The sequence below is a fragment of the Eretmochelys imbricata genome, chromosome 5 (assembly GCF_965152235.1).
Source record: "Eretmochelys imbricata isolate rEreImb1 chromosome 5, rEreImb1.hap1, whole genome shotgun sequence".
In the NCBI taxonomy this organism is placed as follows: domain Eukaryota; kingdom Metazoa; phylum Chordata; order Testudines; family Cheloniidae; genus Eretmochelys; species Eretmochelys imbricata.
In genome coordinates, this window is record NC_135576.1 from 25,303,429 (window position 1) to 25,322,029 (window position 18,601).

General features: G+C 42.5%; 1 protein-coding gene across 2 annotated transcripts in view; it reads left to right on the forward strand.

Annotated features, from left to right (window-relative positions):
* IL7R (interleukin 7 receptor) overlaps window positions 1-16,300 on the forward strand; it is a 33,144-nt gene extending 16,844 nt beyond the window's left edge. Inside the window, exons 4-8 of one of the 2 annotated variants that reach the window (XM_077816747.1) lie at window positions 924-1,078; window positions 8,944-9,118; window positions 10,274-10,361; window positions 11,510-11,585; window positions 12,625-16,300. In XM_077816747.1, coding sequence (XP_077672873.1) covers window positions 924-1,078; window positions 8,944-9,118; window positions 10,274-10,361; window positions 11,510-11,585; window positions 12,625-13,128 — 998 coding nt within the window. In that variant the 3' untranslated portion in view covers window positions 13,129-16,300. The remainder of the gene's footprint in view (window positions 1-923; window positions 1,079-8,943; window positions 9,119-10,273; window positions 10,362-11,509; window positions 11,586-12,624) is intronic. The other variant, XM_077816749.1, reaches the window with a different exon arrangement.
* The last annotated feature ends 2,301 nt before the right edge of the window (window positions 16,301-18,601 follow it).

An 18,601-nucleotide genomic window follows, 5' to 3' on the forward strand; every position in this document is an offset into this window, starting at 1 on the left:
AATTCTGTAATGCACTGTACATACAGATGTGCTTGGAGATCACCTAGAGACTCCAACTAGTGCAAAGTGCAGTAGTCCGACTGCTGTAGTGGAGTTGGCAGTCAGAAGCACATTACAACAGTATTCCATATTGGCTTCCTATTTGGTTCCAAATGCAATTCAAGGTTATGGTATTGAGCTCTAAAGATTTGGAGCCTAGCTTCCTGAGAAACTGGCCTCTTTCTCCAGGCGCCATTGGTACAGTTAAGCTAACAGTCCCTTAAATATCTGGGACACCTTGTCAGAGTGTTCTCAGGTGAGGAACCTTGATTCTTGAATTCACTTCTATTCTATTCTGTTCAGCTTTATACACCACACTCTGCACAGTGGGGTATGGGAAAGCACTTAACTGTTTAATCCTCAAGACACTGTTCAAGTAATGGTTAGGTCAGACTTTCTTCTGAAGGATCAGGGGTTTAAAGTAAAATTGTGGTCAGGTGTCCCTATTATTCATTTGCCTGCATATCTTTCTGAAATATTCTCCTTTGAGTCTGAAACTTTCCATGCTTGGCCTTAGCCCGGGGTAAATTGTTTGTGAATAGTTTGAGAGAGTTCCCTTTCTTAATTTTTCTTTTATGGATAGTGTGTATGGGTGGGGTGGAGAATAACCTTTTCTTCTAAAACCTTTATAAAAATATTAATGCTCATCCATACCATGAAAACAGCTACATGAGAACACCTCCAAATTTGGTATATGACCAGTCCACACTGACAGAGTCTCCCGGATAATTATGCCAGGATGCTTCCCTGGAGCAAGTGAGAACTTGTTAGGAGTTGTTTTGAAGTCTTTTAAAAATAAATATATTGACTTATTAGATAGTTACACATAAAGGTTACTGTTCACTGTGTGACACATTGACTTGTTTTCCCCTCATCATTTACAGTTAAGCCTGAGACTCCATTTGGCATAAGTATCATATTCCAAAAGGATGCAAACGAGTATTTTATTCAATATAGTACACCGCATTCAAAGAAGAAATATCTAAAGGACAAATTAATACATGAAATATTCTATCGGCAGGAAAACGGAACTTGGGAAGTAAGTGAAAATGATTGTCTTATGAATTGCTAAAGTCTATGTTAGTAGAAGTACTTATAATATATGCAAAAAATGTACTTCATTTCTATTGCTGAAATGAATATTTCTATTCATTTCTTCCTTAGCTGAAAACTTGGGAAACTGCAGTAATTATTATTAGATCATTTCACTTCTAGGTTGCCATTTCAAATCCATTCCAGGCTGATAATGATTGAAAATGGTCTGAATCCATTAGACCACCAATATCTCCTCCACAGGGCGTCTTGGATTAATTAATTAATTAATGCTTATTGCAATGAAAATAGAAAGCGTGAAATCAGTGCTAAATATTAGTAATTGTGATCATTATATTTTTATTTTTATGTTATATACATATCAATAGATAGGTAACATTAGATGCATGCTGTTCATTACCATATTTAAATATGTACAGTTACAGTGGGCTAGATTGTGATCTGGACTAAACAAGGGAATACAGGAACCTATTACTGTCCAGCACAGATTCTGTGTCTGTTGGGCAGCATAGGTGACCGGGTGCAGGAGTCAGTAATAATTGACAGAGTGGGCTGCAGGGAGAAACCGAAAACAGTTATTAATCCATTGGTTCTTTTGTATGCACTTGTATAAAGCATATAGCGCAACCAGAACTTTGGAGCAAGACTGATACAATAAAACCAGTGGATAATATAGCTAAATATTGGCTTGCTAAGTTTACAACTCTCTTTGAGATATTTTGTGACTAAAGGCATACATGAATTAGAGAGATATTATTATATTGTATGATTATTAATTTGTTATTCATTATTAACTATTAATTATTAATTATTATTATTAAATATGCTGTCATGGTTCTGAGCTAGCTGCACCTCTGTTCCTTGTTCTGGTCTCTTCTGAGTGCACGGCCTCCAGATCTTAGGCCTCACGATCTTCTCCTCTCTGGGGCAGAATTCTGTGATTCTCTGACTCTCAGACTGGGCCCTGGACTACAGTTCCCTGTGGGCCAGCAGTGATAGTTCACCAGGCCTGGCTGGGTTTCATGGCCTGCAAGTCTTCCTTTTGGGAGCTGTGACCAATGGATAACACAGTGATCCCAAACAGCCTTCTTCAAACAAAGTTTTGTTTACTCTTGACAATAGGAGCACAGAATAACAAGACAAAAGGATTAAAACAACTAAAGGCTTATATACGTATCTGCTTTACCTAAAGCTTATGTAGGCCTTGCTTATCCTAGACACCCCTACTTCTAGGGTTAGGAGTCAGTCTTCTTCCCAGCAGTCTGTGCCCCTCTCACCCTTGTTCTTCAGGGCTTGTCCTTTCACCGCCCCCAAAGTTCTTTGTCTGCCATCTGTCTCTGAACCGGTCAGACCAAGGGTCGAAGGTATCATATTGTAGCTAATAGTCCTGGGTATGTGCTGAAGAGTAGTTAGCTGGGCTATTATCTAACATCCTGGATAGTTTCCTGACCGCCAAGCTATTGAATTAACCTAATATATGCATAAAGTAAACATCTTTACAATACTCAGAGAAACATACAGCATGTAATATTCATACATTAAGAACAAAAGAACACAAGAATGGCCATACTGGGTCAGACAAATGGTCCATCTAACCCAGTATCCTGTCTTCCAACTGTGGCCAATGCCAGACATTTCAAAGGGAGTGAACAGAACAGGACAATTATCACCCAGAGCATGGGTGACCATCTTGGCTAATAACCACTGATGAACCTGTCCTCCATGAACTTATCTATTTCTTTTTTAAACCCAGTTATACTTTTGGCCTCAACAGCATCCCCTGGTGACAAGTTCCACAGGTTGACTGTGCGTTATGTGAAGAACTATTTCCTTTTCTTTATTTTAAGCCTGCTGCCTATTAATTTCATTGGGTGACTCTTGGTTCTTGTGTTATGTGAAAGGGGCAAATAACTCTTCCTTATTCACTTTCTCCACACCATTCATGATTTCATAGACCTCTGTCATATCCCCCCTTAGTCATCTCTTTTCCAAGTTGAAAAGTTCCAGTCTTAATCTCTCCTCAAATAGAAGCTGTTCCATACCCCTAATCATTTTTGTTGCCCTTCTCTGTACGTTTTCCATTTCTAATATATTGTTTTTGAGCTAGGGAGACCAGAACTGCACACAGTATTCAAGATGTGGGCATACTTTGGATTTATATAGTGGAATTATTATATTTATTGTCCTATTATCTATCCCTTTCCTAATGGTCCCTAACATTCTGTTAGCTTTTTTGATTGCCGCTGCACATTGAATGGATGTTTTCAGAGAACTATCCACAAGGACTCCAAGATCTCTTTTTGGAGTGGTAACAGCTAATTTAGATCCCCATCAGTATGTGTGTATGATTGGGATTATGTTAGTAGTTCTGCAATTTCATATTTGAGTTCCTTCAGAACTCCTAGGTGAATACCATCTGGTCCTGGTGACTTATTACTAAGGCTGTCAAGCGATTAAAAATTAATCACGATTAATCAAATTCATTGTGTGATTAATCACACCCTTAAACAATAATAGAATACCATTTATTTAAATATATTTGGATGTTTTCCACATTTTCAAATATATTGATTTCAGCTTCAACACAGAATACAAAGTGTACAGTGCTCACTTTATATTTATTTTTATTATACATATTTGCACTGTAAAAATAAAAGAAATAGTATTTTTCAATTGACTTAATTCAAGTACTGTAATGCAATTTCTTTATCATGAAAGTTGAACTTACAAATGTAGAATTATGCACAAAAAATAGCTTAATTCAAAAATAAAACAAAGTCAAACTTTAGAGCCCACAAGTCCATTCAGTCCTATTTCTTGTTCAGCCAATGGCTCAGACAAACAAGTTTGTTTACATGTGCAGGAGACAATGCTGCCTGCTTCTTGTTTACAATGTCATCTGAAAGTGAGAACAGGCGCTCACATGGCACTGCTATAGCCGGTGTCACAAGATTTTGGAAGGCACTTCTGATTTTTAAACCTTGAGTCAAGTGCTGTAGCTATCTTTAGAAATATCACATTGGTACCTTCTTTGCATTTTGTCAAATCTGCAGTTAAAGTGTTCTTAAAATGAACAACATGCTGGGTCATCATCTGAGACTGCTATAACGTGAAACTTATGGCAGAATGTGGGCAAAATACAAAGCAGGAGACATACAATTCTCCCCCAGCGAGTTCAGTCACAAATTGAATTAACACATTATTTTTTTAACGAGTGCGATCTGCGTGGAAGCATGTCCTCCGGAATGGTGGCCAAAGCATGAAGGGACATACGAATGCTTAGCATATCTGGCATATAAATACCTTGCAATGCCGGCTACAAAAGTGCCATGCTATCACCTGTTCTGACTTTCAGGTGACAATGTAAATAAGAACTGGGCAGCATTATCTCCCATAAATGTAAACAACCCTGTTCGTCTTAGCAAGAAGTAGCACTGAGTGGACTTGTAGGCTCCAAAGTTTTACACTGTTTTGTTTTTGAGTGCAGTTATGCAACAAATAAAATCAGTATATGTAAGTTGCACTTTCACAACAAAAAGATTGCACTACAGTACTGTATGAGGTGAATTGAAAAATACTGTTTCTTTTGTTTATCATTTTACGGTGCAAATATTTGAAATAAAAATAATATAAAGTGAGCACTGCACATTTTCTATTCTATGTTGTAACTGAAATCAATATATTTAAAAATGTAGAAAAACATCCAAAATATTTAATGAAATTCAATTGGTATTCTGTTGTTTAACAGTGCGATTAAAATTGCGACTAGTAACAATTAATTTTTTTAATTGCATTTAATTTTTTTGAGTTAATCATGTGAGTTGCCTGCAATTAATCGACAGACCTACCTATTCTGTTTAATGTATCAATTTGTTCCCAAACCTCCTCTATTGACACCTCAATCTGGGACAGTTCCTCAGATTTGTCACCTAAAAAGAATGGCTCAGGTGTGGGAATCTCCCTCAGATCCTCTGTAGTGACGACAAATGCAAAGAATTCATTTAGCGTCTCTGCAATGACGTTGTCTTCCTTGAGTGCTCCTTTTGCACCTTGATCATCCAGTGGCTCCCCTGATTGTTTGGCAGGCTTCCTGCGTCTGATGTACTTAAAAATATTTTTGCTGTTAGTTTTTGTGTCCTTTCCTAGTTGCTCTTCAAATTCCCCTTGTGGGTTCCAGAATTAGCTGCTCCAAGAAGCAGTCATTAATGGTGTATAGAAATGTTATCTCTGCATCCCATTCTAAGTGACATGTACCCAGTTAATATGGGGATGGTTGAAATCCCCCATTATTATTGAGTTTTCTATTTTTATAGCCTCGCTAATCTCCCGGAACATTTCACAATCACCGTCACCATACTGGTCAGATGGTCAGTAGTACATTCCTGCTGCTATATTCTTACTATTCAAGCTTGGAGTTTCTATTCATACAGATTCTATAGTACAGTTTGATTCATTTAAGATTTTTATTATATTTGACTCTATGCTTTCTTTCACATATAATGTCACTCCCCCACCAGCACAACCTACTCTGTCATTCCTATATGTTTTGTACCCTAGTAGTCATCACTCCACCAAGTTTCTTTGATGCCTATTATATCGATATCCTCATTTAATACCAGGCACTTCAGTTTGCCCATCTTAGTATTTAGACTTCTAGCATTTGTGTACAAGCACTCATCAAATTTGTCTCTTTTTAGTTGACTACTTTCCTGTGATGTAATTGAATGGGACTTTTTCATTAGACTGTTTCTGTTCAGTTTCTACATGTACTTTATCAACTTCTACCCTCTCTTCTTTCATAGATTCATAGATTCATAGATATTTAGGTCAGAAGGGACCATTATGATCATCTAGTCTGACCTCCTGCACAACGCAGGCCACAGAATTTCACCCACGACTCCTGCAAAAAAACCTCTCACCTATGTCTGTGCTATTGAAGTCCTCAAATCGTGGTTTAAAGACTTCAAGGAGCAGAGAATCCTCCAGCAAGTGACCCGTGCCTAATGCTACAGAGGAAGGCGAAAAACCTCCAGGGCCTCTTCCAATCTACTCTGGAGGAAAATGCCTTCCAATCTACTCAGGAAGGAAAATGCCTTCCTGACCCCAAATATGGCGATCAGCTAAACCCTGAGCTTACTAGGATATAGAGAACCCTCACTGAGAGAACCTCCTTTAAAGGATGTCTCCGTCCAAACCGTGTGCTCCTCTGCACTTATCAGTGTTCGTCCAGCCCTTAGGTTAAAAACTCCTCTACACCCTTTTTAATTTTACATGCCAGCAATCTTGTTCCGTTTTGGTTTAGGTGGAGCTCATCCTTCCTGTATAGTCTCCTCCATTCCTAAAAGGTTTCCCAGGTTTTAATAAACCTAAAACCCTCCTCCTTACCCCACTGTCTCATGTACTCACTGAGACCCTGTAGTTCTTCCTGTCTAACTGGCCCTGCGCATGGAACTGGAAGCATTTCAGAGAAAGCTACCATGGAGGTGCTGAACTTTAATCTCTTACCTAGCAGCCTAAATTTGGCCTCCATGATCTCTCTCCTATCTTTCCCTGTGTCACTGATACCTACACAGTGGTGCAAGTACGGCAGTCCTGTATGCCGTAACAGTAAGATATTTCTAGCCGGTACTCTGCATAGGAAAGACACAGGAGGAGTACTGCCCCCAGCCCCGCCCCCAGCCCGTCCACACAGCTGCGTCTCCTGAGTCCTGTCTGGGGTCTGTACAGCAGCCCCACCAGAGGACAGAGCTGGGGACAGTACAGCCACGCCGGAGAAGCTGACTGCGTGGGACTGCCTGGCAGCTCCCCGTTCTGCTCCTTTGGCCACTGCAGTTCCCAGGAGAGCAGAACGTGGGGCCACTGGGCTGGCTCTCCCAGGAACAGCAACAGCGAAAGGAGCAGAATGGAGGGCCACCGGGAAGTCCCACGCTGTCAGCTTCTCCGGCGCGGCTGTACTGCCCCCAGCCCTGTTCTCTGGTGGGGCTGCTGTACAGACCCCAGACGCAGCTGTGTGGAAAGTCTGGGGGTGGGGCTGGGGGCAGTACAGCCGCACTGCAGGAGCTGCCAGCTGGAGCCGCCCAGCGGCCCCACGTTCTGCTCCTTTTGCCGCTGCAGTTCTGGAGAGCCCTGCAGTTCAGAATTCTCCGGTGCAGCGGGAGGAGGACAGAGGCCCCTCCCCCCAGGTAATGTGGGATGGATCATGGGGAAGGGATGGGGAGAGCACAGGGCCCCCGAGCTCAGGATGGGGTGGAGTCACATGGGGGGGTCATCTGGGGAGGTCACATGCCCCCGTTTAGCTGGTGCTTCCCCTTTGTGTCCCGCCCATGAGTGCAGCGTACTGATAAGAAATTAATTCTACTTGCACCACAGTACGTACTTGTTCCATGACCACCGGCTCCTCCCCATTACTACACATAAGTCTGTCTAGGAGAGAGCCACAATTCACCATGAGTTTCTCCCAGTCATCACAAACCCAGCTATCTATATTTCTAATGACCAGTTCTGCCGTACTATTACCCAGAGGCGTGGGTGCTCTGGGGCTCCGTGGGTGCTCTGGGGCTGGAGCACCCATGGGGAAAAATTGGTGCTGAGCACCCACCGGCAGCTCCCTAACCCGCCCTCCCGCCGCAGCTCACCCCCCCGCCTTCACTCTGCCTCCTCCCCTGAGAGGGCCAAAGCATCCTGCTTCTCCCCCGTCCCTCCCAGTGCTTGCGCCGTGAAACAGCTGTTTTGTGCGGCAAGCCTGGGAGGGAGCGGGGAGGAGGGAGAACGCGGCGCGCTTGGGGAAGAGGCGGGGCCAGGGCAGGGATTTGGGGAGGGATCCAATAGGGGCAGGGAGGGGGCGGAGTTGGGGCGGGGCTAGGGGCGCAAGCTTCCACTGGTGCCAACAAAATTTGGTGCCTGTGCTATTACCCATCTCTTCCTAATAACTGGGATTCCCTCCCCCCAAAGAGGTATCCTAAGTGAGAAAGGATACCATGACATCATCTGGAAGGAGGGTCCCAACTATGGGATCATTTCTCTCTGCACCAGTTTGATGTTCTCCTTCCCTGAGACTTTCATCCTCCTCAACAGCACAGAGGCTGTCCGACTGGGGGTGGGACCACTCTACCGTATCCCAGAAAGTCTCATCTGTGTATCTCTCTGTCTCTCTTATCCTCCAGTTCAGCCACGCTGGTCTCAAGAGCCCGTATTGGGGCTCTGAGAGCCAAGAGCTCCTTGCACAGAATGCACACATACACCACCTGCCCACAAGGCAGGTAATCGTACATGCTGCAGTCAGTGCATTAAACTGAATAGCCCTCACTCTGCTGCTGGACTTCTGCCTGCATTCGTTTGACTTCTGCAGCTTTTTTTGTTTGGTTGGTTGGGTTGGGGTGGGTGGAGAATAGGATGTTTATTAGTCTATGTTTAGAGAATGATAGGTGTATCTGGCTTTCACGTTCCCGCTCTAAACTCCTTCACCAAACTCCCCTGTTTGCTGCTTCTGTTTACTAGCTCGATTATTCCAGGCAGCTTCAAATCCCTCATGTATGAATGCTCTGAGTAGCTAGCATTTTGTATAAAATGTGTCCCTATTGTCCTGCCCTTTGGAAATGCTCAGACTGGGCAGTAGACTCTGCTCTGTGAATAACTGATTGCATATGGCTCTCCTATGCAGTTCCCTGGGCTGCTACTGGGATGCACTCACATATAAAGCAGGGCAATTGTCTCTATAAGATAGCTAAGGTTTCAGAGTCTGAAAATCTTCTCTACAAACATGATTTATATATAAATAACCTTTCCCTTACTGAAGCTGAAAAATATAATTTTCCATTCTGACAAAAAATAATCATATTTCTCTCTGTTTAGACAATACAGTCAAAATATCTTTGGATAAAATTACAGGGGAAAAGCCTTCAGATGGGTGCAAGTTATGAAGTGAAAGTGCGCTCAAAGCCCAATGGAAAGTTTTTCAAGGGTATCTGGAGTGAATGGAGCTCCTCTGAATACTTCCAAATTGCAGCGGAACACCCCAGAAAGAAAGGTAAGCAAAGGGAAACCACTTCCTTAAGTTTGCAAAAAGCCTAAAACCTGACCAAGTCACTTGGTACAGCAGATCAGGTGCAGGGCTAGCAGAGAATCAGGAGCTACTAATGATTCCCTGATTCTCTACTTAGCCCCAGCTCTGCTGCCTGTGCCAGTGGTCCTCCAGGGATTATCCACGTGCTGAGTATAGCCGGAGTGCTGCACACTGCAGCCACCTCTTCACATGCCCCTGCCTATTCCCTGCACCAGCAGCTGGAGGGAGGGTGACATAGGAGCTGGCTGCCCCAGTTCTGGGTCTGTTGGGGACTCCCCAAAGCCAGCTGAATTCCAAGCAGGGGCAATAGGGCCAGATTGCATCCTGTTTATACTAACAGGGTGGCACAATGTGGACAGAATGGGGCAGAGAATCTGGCCCATTCAGTTTTGCTGATGACGCTGTGAGCCTCCAGAGATAAAGAGCAGTTTGCATCAAACATTTTAGCCATAGCAGAGTTAGAGCAGTACAAAAGGATTCATTTTAATATTGCCAATTGTAACATGCATTTTACCTCATTTTAGTCACAGACCACTAAATGGAGGAAATTTCACCATTTCAGTTGTGTGCAACAGCAAAGTTTTTGATCACTATGGATCTGGGACAGATACAGACTGGTAACCTACATTCGGAAGGTTGAAAATATGTCCTCAGTCAAAGGGTCCGATCCTCAGTTCTGGCTGAGATATACTCAGTGCAACCCCTGAGGCAGATAAGCAAAAGTTGCTATACCCCCGCCCCCCCCTTCAATTTCCCCAAGGCAGCCAGGGCATAAATCAATGGAGCTCTAACTCAGAGGAGCTGGTGATGCTTCCCTGAGGCCATAGGCAACCAATTCAGTTTAGAACAACCCTCAGGCTATTCTAATCTGGACTAGGAGACTAACCTGGTGTTTAGCCAAGGATCAAGGGACTGCAAAGCCACCTGTTCCCACTTTCAGACAGATGGGAGAAACAAGGCAGTTGAATCAATACATCACTCCAAACGTATAAAATTTGTCAATATCCCCCAGTAATAATAGGTTGTCTTTTTCTTAAAAGAGTATGTCATGATAGTGGACAATAATAATGCATATAGAAACAAACCTAATATGGTATTTATTCTTTTTTTTTTGGTTAGGCATTGACATGGTTGTGGTTATAACTACTGTGGGCTTAATTTTGCTCGTTATTATGCTTGGTCTGAGCCTAACATTTTGGAAAACAAGGTAATTTCAATCTCTTTTAATCAAGAGTATTAATCCAATCAGACTGTGGAAATCCCATCTCCTCCTTTTATACTATCCAACAATTGTCACCCCATTCCCTGACCTCTCCCGCAACATGAACACGTACAAATCATAGAAGAACTGAGAATGGGAGAAAGGCAAGAGAGGAGGTAGGCAAAAGGAGACTGTCTATTGCCTTTGTCACCTCAAGATTACATTGCTGTCTCATGCTCTACATCCCGGGACCATGCAGAAGCTGAAGCTGGTGCAAAATGCTGCAGGTTGTTTATTGAGTGATGGGAGCTCATTAGACCAGTACTCTGTGGTCTGGCCTGGCTTCCAATAAGCTTCTGAGAGGAAATCATGGTGTAGGTTTTAACCTATAAAGCCCTGATCTTTAAAGTCAGATTTGGGAGCTGGTTAGCAGTGAGATTACCTCTCTTTCCATGATATACTGCCACAGTTGAAATCAACAGAAATGGTCAAGCTGGAGCTTGTAGACCAAACTGTTCAAAAGTGGCACTAATTTTGCCTCAAACTTTTGGTGCCCAAATTGAGCACCTGATTTTCTATGGTGCTGCACATCTGTGGCTTTCATGAACTTCAGCTGAAATTCCAGCAACTGAGCACCTTTGGAAAAACAGGTCTTAGATGTCACAAGTTAAACACCTGATAAAAGAGGCATCCAAAATTCTTGGTCACATTAATAAATTGGGAGTTTAGGCTCTCTGCCTCAAATCCCTATTGGAAAATAAGAATAATATGTACCTAATTATCTCTGTCACTACAGTGTTTTGTGGGTTAATTAGACAATGGTTGTGAAGTACATTGTGGATGAAAACTTCTGTCCACATAACTGTAGAATATTGTTATCATTCAGAGGCAGTGGGATAAGACATATATTCCACACCACTCATGTCCTTCCGCTCCCTTCCCCGTTGGAATAAGAGTCCAGAAATGGTCTTCTTAGAACAAATATCTCATGCTGGATAATGCAAAACACCCAGATGGTCTACAGGAGTTAGTATGATGATATAAAGTCTGTTACTGCTACTCTAACACTACTAATATAGTGTCTTTGATTTGATAGTGCTGTTGCCATAATCCCTTCTTAAATACTTTTATTGTTGCTATGGATCTCATTTCAGAATCAAGCCGGTTTTGTGGCCAAAACTTCCGGATCATAAAAAAACTTTGGAGCAATTGTGCAAGAAGCCAAAAAAGGTATGTGCTTCCACTGCTGTGATTACCTGAGTCTGTGTACAGAAAACATAAATAATACTCATACATTAGAGTTAGGACCCTACCAAATTCATGGTCCATTTGGGTCAATTTTGTGGACATCGGATTTTAAAAATTGCAGATTTCATGCAAATCTGAAATTTCACAGTGTTACAATTGTAGGGATCCTGACCCAAAAAGGAATTGTGCAATAGTCTCAAGGGTATTGTAGGGGGGGTTGCAGTGCTGCTACCCTTACTTCTGCACTGCTGCTGGTAGATGCGCTGCCTTCAGAGCTGGGCAGCTGGAGAGCAGTGGCTAAAGGCCAGAAGCCCAGCTCTGAAGGCAGCGCTGCTGCCAGCAGCAGTGCAGAAGTAAGAATGGCCTGGTATGCTATTGCTACCCTTACTTCTGCACTGCTGCCTACAGAGTTGGGCCCTCAACCAGCAGCTGCTGCTTTCTGGCCATCCAACTCTGAAGGCAGCACGAAAGTAAGGGTGGCAATACCATGACCTCCCCCCCACAAATAACCTTGCAACCCCTCTACAACACCCTTTTGGGTCAGGACCCCAAGTTTGAGAAACGCTGGTCTCCCCTGTGAAATCTGTATAGTGTAGGGTAAAAGCACACAAAAGTACTCAAAAGTCTGAGGCATTTAGCCTTTGGCCTCACATCTCATATTTACCCTAGGTCATAGGTGCTCAACCTGGGGTCACAAACAGATGTGAGGGCCTCGTGACTAGCCTGCTCTTTCCTTGTTGCTAAAGTGGAAGGGGGCCTTGGCGTTTCTGGCTAGCTGAGAAGGGGCTGGGGTGTGTCTGTTATGAGTTAGTTCCCAGAACTGCACCTGGGTCTGATTTTGGTTCAAGATCTTTTGGTTGATTGATTATTAGGGGGAAAGAAGTTAGTTCTCTTTTTTTGTTTATGAAAATTTTAAAGTACATAAATAAAAATTCTTCTAAAATCTGATGACTTATGCGAGTGTCTTCCCTTAACTTAGTACCTATAGTTAACTGAGCATATTATCCTCTTTGTCACACAGAATTTTGATATAAGCTTTAACCCAGAAAGTTTTGGGTATGTTCATATTCATAAAGTGGATGGCATTCAAGCCAAAGCAGAAGTGGAATGTTTTCTGCAGCCATCGGCTCCTCTAGATGCAGATGTTTCAGAAAAAGTTAGCAAAGGATCAGATATGAAGAAGAGCCTCACTGCTGTAGACAAAAGCGTCCTAAAGCTTCCTGAGACTTATGGAGGAATCGGGCCATCTGATATGTTGAGTGGGCACTTATGTGAGACTCAGCCTTGCATGTTAGATGGATCCAGCAATGGCATCCCATATAAGGTGTGCAGTTGCAATGGTACACAACTATATAATTGTGGTCCTATGACTCATTCCAGCTCTTCAGTGGCCCCCACTGTTCAGCCCAGATCAGCTTCCCTAAATATCAACACAGTGTCCCTAATACAGCCCAATAATGGAGTTAGATCATCAAATAAAGATGAAGCATATGTCACAATGTCCAGCTTTTGCAAAAATCAGTAAACCTCAAAAACCATAAGAACATAGGATTTGCTGTAACAGAGCAGACTATTGGTCCTTCTTGTTTGGGTCTCCTGCCTCTTGCTGGTTGATTCAGTGAATAATAAATTCTATAATGTACCTATCCCCATTTTGCAATGCTATAATCAGTGGGGATGGATTTTTCTTGGCTTCCAAGGACAACAGACCAAATTCCATTCTCAATTACACCAGTGCCAATGTGGAATAAATCCAGTGTAACTGAAAACAAATTTATTTCAGTTGGTTTAAGACCTTAATCATGGGAGGTGATAAACCTACAACAATAACATACTATTACATTGCACTTCTCTACTGCCCTTTATGCAAGGATTGGCGAGTGCTTCACATTCGTTAATGCTCCTATCAACATCTCAGTTTACACAGCTACAGATTTTGTTAATGGTTATATAATCCCAATCATGAACCTGGCTGCAAAGTCTAGATCGGTTAAGTAGGGTGAGTGAATTCGGAGTAACTTGATGGAAGTCAGTTATACCAGGTGTTAAAAAACAGAATAAGTGAGATCAGAATCAGCCTCTGTTAGTTTGGGATTCAGGATCTGAGCCTGGTAACTCATTCCCTATCCAGCACTCAGCTCCCAGGGGACAGAGTGCACACACAGCATCGCTTTCTAATGAGTGCTGATACACTCCCAAGAGAGCAGCACCTATCCTACCATAGCCACAGCAAGGGCTGTGCTGATGCCTGGCATGTGAGACTGTGTACAATAATGAGTACAAATAGACGTCTTGGTGCTCAAAGGCTTCAAATAGATCAGCTCAGCCAGCACCTTGTGTGTGTAAGAGGGTAGAAGGTAGGAGCAGAAGGCTGGAGGGAAGCAGGGCCAACACATATCAACAGAGTCATAGTGGTTTTATGTAGGGATGGGCCCCCTACAGCACCCCCCCACCACCACATTTGACCCTCCCTTGGACGCTGGGAAAGTTCAGACCCAGAGCCAAACTTAGCAACTCAGGCCCAGCCACCAGTTTGCTGTATTATCTGTCTTCATTATTACTGTGCCAACAGGTTTTCTTGGACAAAACAATGGGCCAGATCTGCCACTAGTGTAAATTGGCTTATCTCCGTTAACTTCCAAGGGTCAGTGCTGCTCTGCTCCAGCTGAGGGTGTGGCTTATTGCGCCATGCCTAGGAGATAAAAAGGTACCTGGGGATCTGGTCCCTAGGGCCAATTAAAACACAACTACAAAGATGCAGAATTGCAGCACAACCAAATCACTGTCCTATTTCTTAACAACCTAAACAGAAAAATAGATGTAAAACCAGAGCAGTACAAATACAACATTAAGCAAAACACATGGCGAGATATTCAAGGGGAGACTCTCAGCTATGTTTATGTTGATCAGCATTGATTGTGCATTAAAATGTGGGGCCAGATCCTCAGCTGGTATAAATAGGTGACATCCCTTGAGGTGCATAGGTGACATGCATAACACCTTTTTTCTCTGCCTTCTAATGCATACATTACTTTGGCCTGTGAGGATTTCCCAGGACAGTCTTTTTGTCATGGGTACCTGACATGTCCATATTTTTTCATTATCACCAGTCATTGTGGGTAAGGGTGAGTCATTAGATTTTGTGCCTGGGCTCGCAAATTTTCCTGACTACATTGCAAAGCTGGTACTGCTGTAAGATCCATATTCTTGTAAATTGTCCAGTAACAATGTCAGAGGAGTGCTCAGCTTTCTCCATGAAGGGGAAACCTCACCCCTTCCCCTCTTCTTACTCCAAAGCTCCATGGGGTTCCTTAGATTCTGTCACCAAGGGATGGTTGATCCACAATGTAGTTCCACTGGCCTGGCCATTACCCGATGGGGCGCAGGTGCACACAGGAGTTGCAGAAGCTGCTACAGCCTCATGGTTGCATGACAGCCAAGGAATATGGCCTGAAGAGAGAAAAGCTGCTTCGTTGTGCTCTAGGCTAAAGGTTTGCCCCTTTGTGAGGTATCATGTCCTCTAGCTGCTTTAAATTCCCCTTTCGGGAGTAATGACCTGATTAGTGCAATAATAAGTAACCTCTTCAGGCCGTTTACTTTTTCAATATTAAATACGATGGGAAGGACTAAACAAAAATCTGCCTTTTATCTGTTTCTCAGATTAAATTAAAGAAACAGAAAAGCAGTTATTGTTCCACCCCAGTGATAGACGATTCTAGACATCTGTGTTTAATTTGACCTTATGGTCCTGATTCTGCTTTTCTTCCAATACAAATCAGGAGTAATTCCATGGAGGTAAATGGGCTAGAATCCTTTGGTCTGGGAGAGTTATGCTTAGCACAGAACCACAGGGATGGAAAATGTGACTCCAAGCTGCATGGCAGCTCTAACTTGCACTGGCTAGTCACAGCCCATGAGAGGCTATTACATTAGCCAGGAACGGCTGGCGCACAACAGCACTCCAGTCATGAACCCCGTCTTCCCAGCCATGCCCTGACACACACCCCACACTGTGGGAAACTTCAGCCAGGTACAGCTTTATGGTCTGTTTATGCAAAAGGGCCAAGGATGTGGCCTGAAGTAGTCAGTGTATTACAGTATTTTTTATAACTGTTTATCACATAGTAGTAAGATGATATAGTCTGATAAAACTGAACTAAAGCACTGGACTTTAATTCCTTTGCTTTATAATGCTTCTATTTCATAAAAACAGCTGCTAATGCTTAAAATATGCAGACTTGCACAGTGCAAATGTAGATGCAAACAGATTGAGTCAGGAAGCTAGTCTGTTCTTTTACCACATTACCAAACATGAAAAAAGAATGCCGTGTAAAATAATAGGTTGCCTGTAGGTACTTATTTTAAACTCACACATACACAGTGTTAAAAGGTAAAAGGATTATATAAGCATCTATCTGCAATTTTAAACAATAATGTACGTATGAAAGAATAGTCTTACTATTCATACTAGAAAACCATGTTGCTATTTTATACTGTAAGAGTGGATTATTGTAAACATTAACCACTACGCTACTTAACAGCAAATTCTCATACATACCTTCCATATGCATTAGATATATTTTTTGCATAGCTGCTAATGTCTGAATACCATCATATTTCTGTCTTATTTAATGAAATAACATGTATAACCTGTTTTGTAACGTTTTAGCCTATTAAAAGGATGTCTATTTGCATTATCTGTTTGTGGCTCTCTCTCTCTCATCTTTGTCATGATATAACTGTCTGCCACCATACAAGCTGTTGCGTCTGTTTCTGCACTTACTGAAACTATTGATTATTGTAAACATTAATTGTTCAATAAGCAATAGGAGAAAATGGGCTTTTTAACCCTGTGAAACCTGTTTTACAGCAGTGTTACTGTATGTAGTTTAGAGTTCTTGCTCATGATTTACACCCTTGTGAGGAAATCTGGGCTCTATAACTATAGAATTCTCTATATAGAATGTGCTTTCTGTCTAATATCGGTAACAATAATGGGCTGGATCCCGGATAATGAGGGTTGAGGGCACTCAGCAGCTTTCACCTCATATTTAGTAAAAGTCTTTGGGTTGTAATCTGAAGTTTACCATGGGGGAGAGGGGAGAACCAAGATGAGTTGTACAGAGAAGTATCTGGGTTGTGCTGGAAGGAGACCTTTTGACTTGTCCAAGGAGAAATGATATCTTCGACTTTTAGACCCTGCACAATCCTGAAGTGTATGGATTTCAGTCACCACCACTGTGTCTATAGTCTGTTAGCAGCCAAATTGTATATTTGTGAATAAAAGTTGGTGAATTACAATGAGTCATGGATGTTATGGCTCTGTTCTCCCATTTTCCCTCCTAAGATAAGAACACACACAAGTCTAATCATCTTTCAATGCCATGGCAACACATTAGTAACTGTCACAATTTGGAATGCAGTTCTGACAAGTGAGAGCTTGAGTCACAGCTGGTCCTGTAACCTGACTGCCTTAATATGTGCGCAGCTGCTGTAGCTCCTTGTATGGCGGCTCCCAGCCAGCATACAAGCATGCACTGACTGTCTCTGTGTTGAGCAGCTCAGATTCAGTAACTGGCTCCAGCAGCCTGATTGTTACACCACAGCCTCACTCTGGCCTCCATCAACGTTGGTTACTACTTGCCAAAAGAGCCCAGCACACCCCCCAGTCCCAAATTCCCCCAAAACCATCTGCTCTGAAATGGCCAAGGGCCTCTTCTGGAACATTCAGCAGAGTAGTAAGGTCCGTTATCCCTTCAGAGAGGCAAAAGCACAGCAGCTTGTTGCTTTAACTGGAGTTAATAATCATCTGAAGTCAACACAGTACTGAGCTGATTGATTTAGAATAAAAATAACATAAGTTTATTGAATCAATAAGAGAGTGGTTTTAAGTGAGGCCAGGTATAAGGAATAAAGTCAGAAATGGTTAAAAAACAAAATGCTGTCTAATGACTAAGACTTAACAAAGCTATGGTCTTGGTTCAAGGTAAGATTCTTACCACACCTCCTTCCAGCAAGATGGCTGACCTCTCCCTTGGTCAGGATCTCCCACAAAGTCCAAGGAGCTCAGTTCCTTTGTCTTTGTAGATGAAAGATTACTTGGGGTTCTTTGCTCCTTTCTTCTACAGTCCAGTGAACTTTTGGACTATATCCTTCCCAGCGTTCAGTGCCTCTGCTGTAAGGCAAGGTGCCTGGGAGTCTGATGAAGAAGATTTCACCCTGGTTTCTCCCCACTGGTGCTTTCTACAATGCAAATTGATCTGTCCCCGCAGCCTCCAGTGAATAGCCACTTGACTGTGTTTGCACCTGGATGGATGTGTTGGCCTCTCCTTTGTCTGGAAAAAGCCTATTTACCCACTCCCCAGACTTACCTGGTTCAAACACATTTTAGTCCCATGTTTCCTTCACATTTGTGCAGTCCTTTGAGCATATACTACACCAGCGCTGTGCAAGAGCATCAATAATCAGTGTGTTACTGGTTTTCCAGTGGTACCTTACACAACAACCATTGGATACAGATTATGACGTCAATGAATTTGAGTGCACTGAACTGGTCAGGCCAGCTGAAATTCACTACCTGATACCAGTGAGCCCCTTGCCCTCTGGCATTGCGATGCTTCTAGGGGCACAGTGAATTATGCTTGGATTCCTTATTAAATGAAAAAATATCATAGCTGCCAGTGATGCAAAACAGCATATATAGATTAGCATGGTCCTTGGTTGGTGCCACAGTTCCCTGTGTATCCCTTTGTGCTGATGTTGGCATTCATAGTCTTCATTATGTAACAATTTGTAGGGAATTCTGCACCAAAAAATTAAAAATTCTGCTCACAATATTTTAAACTTCTGCAAAATTCTGCATATTTTATTTGTCAAAATAACACAGAATAATCACGCCACTTTCAATTAATTTTGTTGACCTGTCAGCAAGTATGTCTCTAACAATACAGACAACAAAAAGATTCAGGAAACGTTTTTTAACAAACAGATTTCTTACT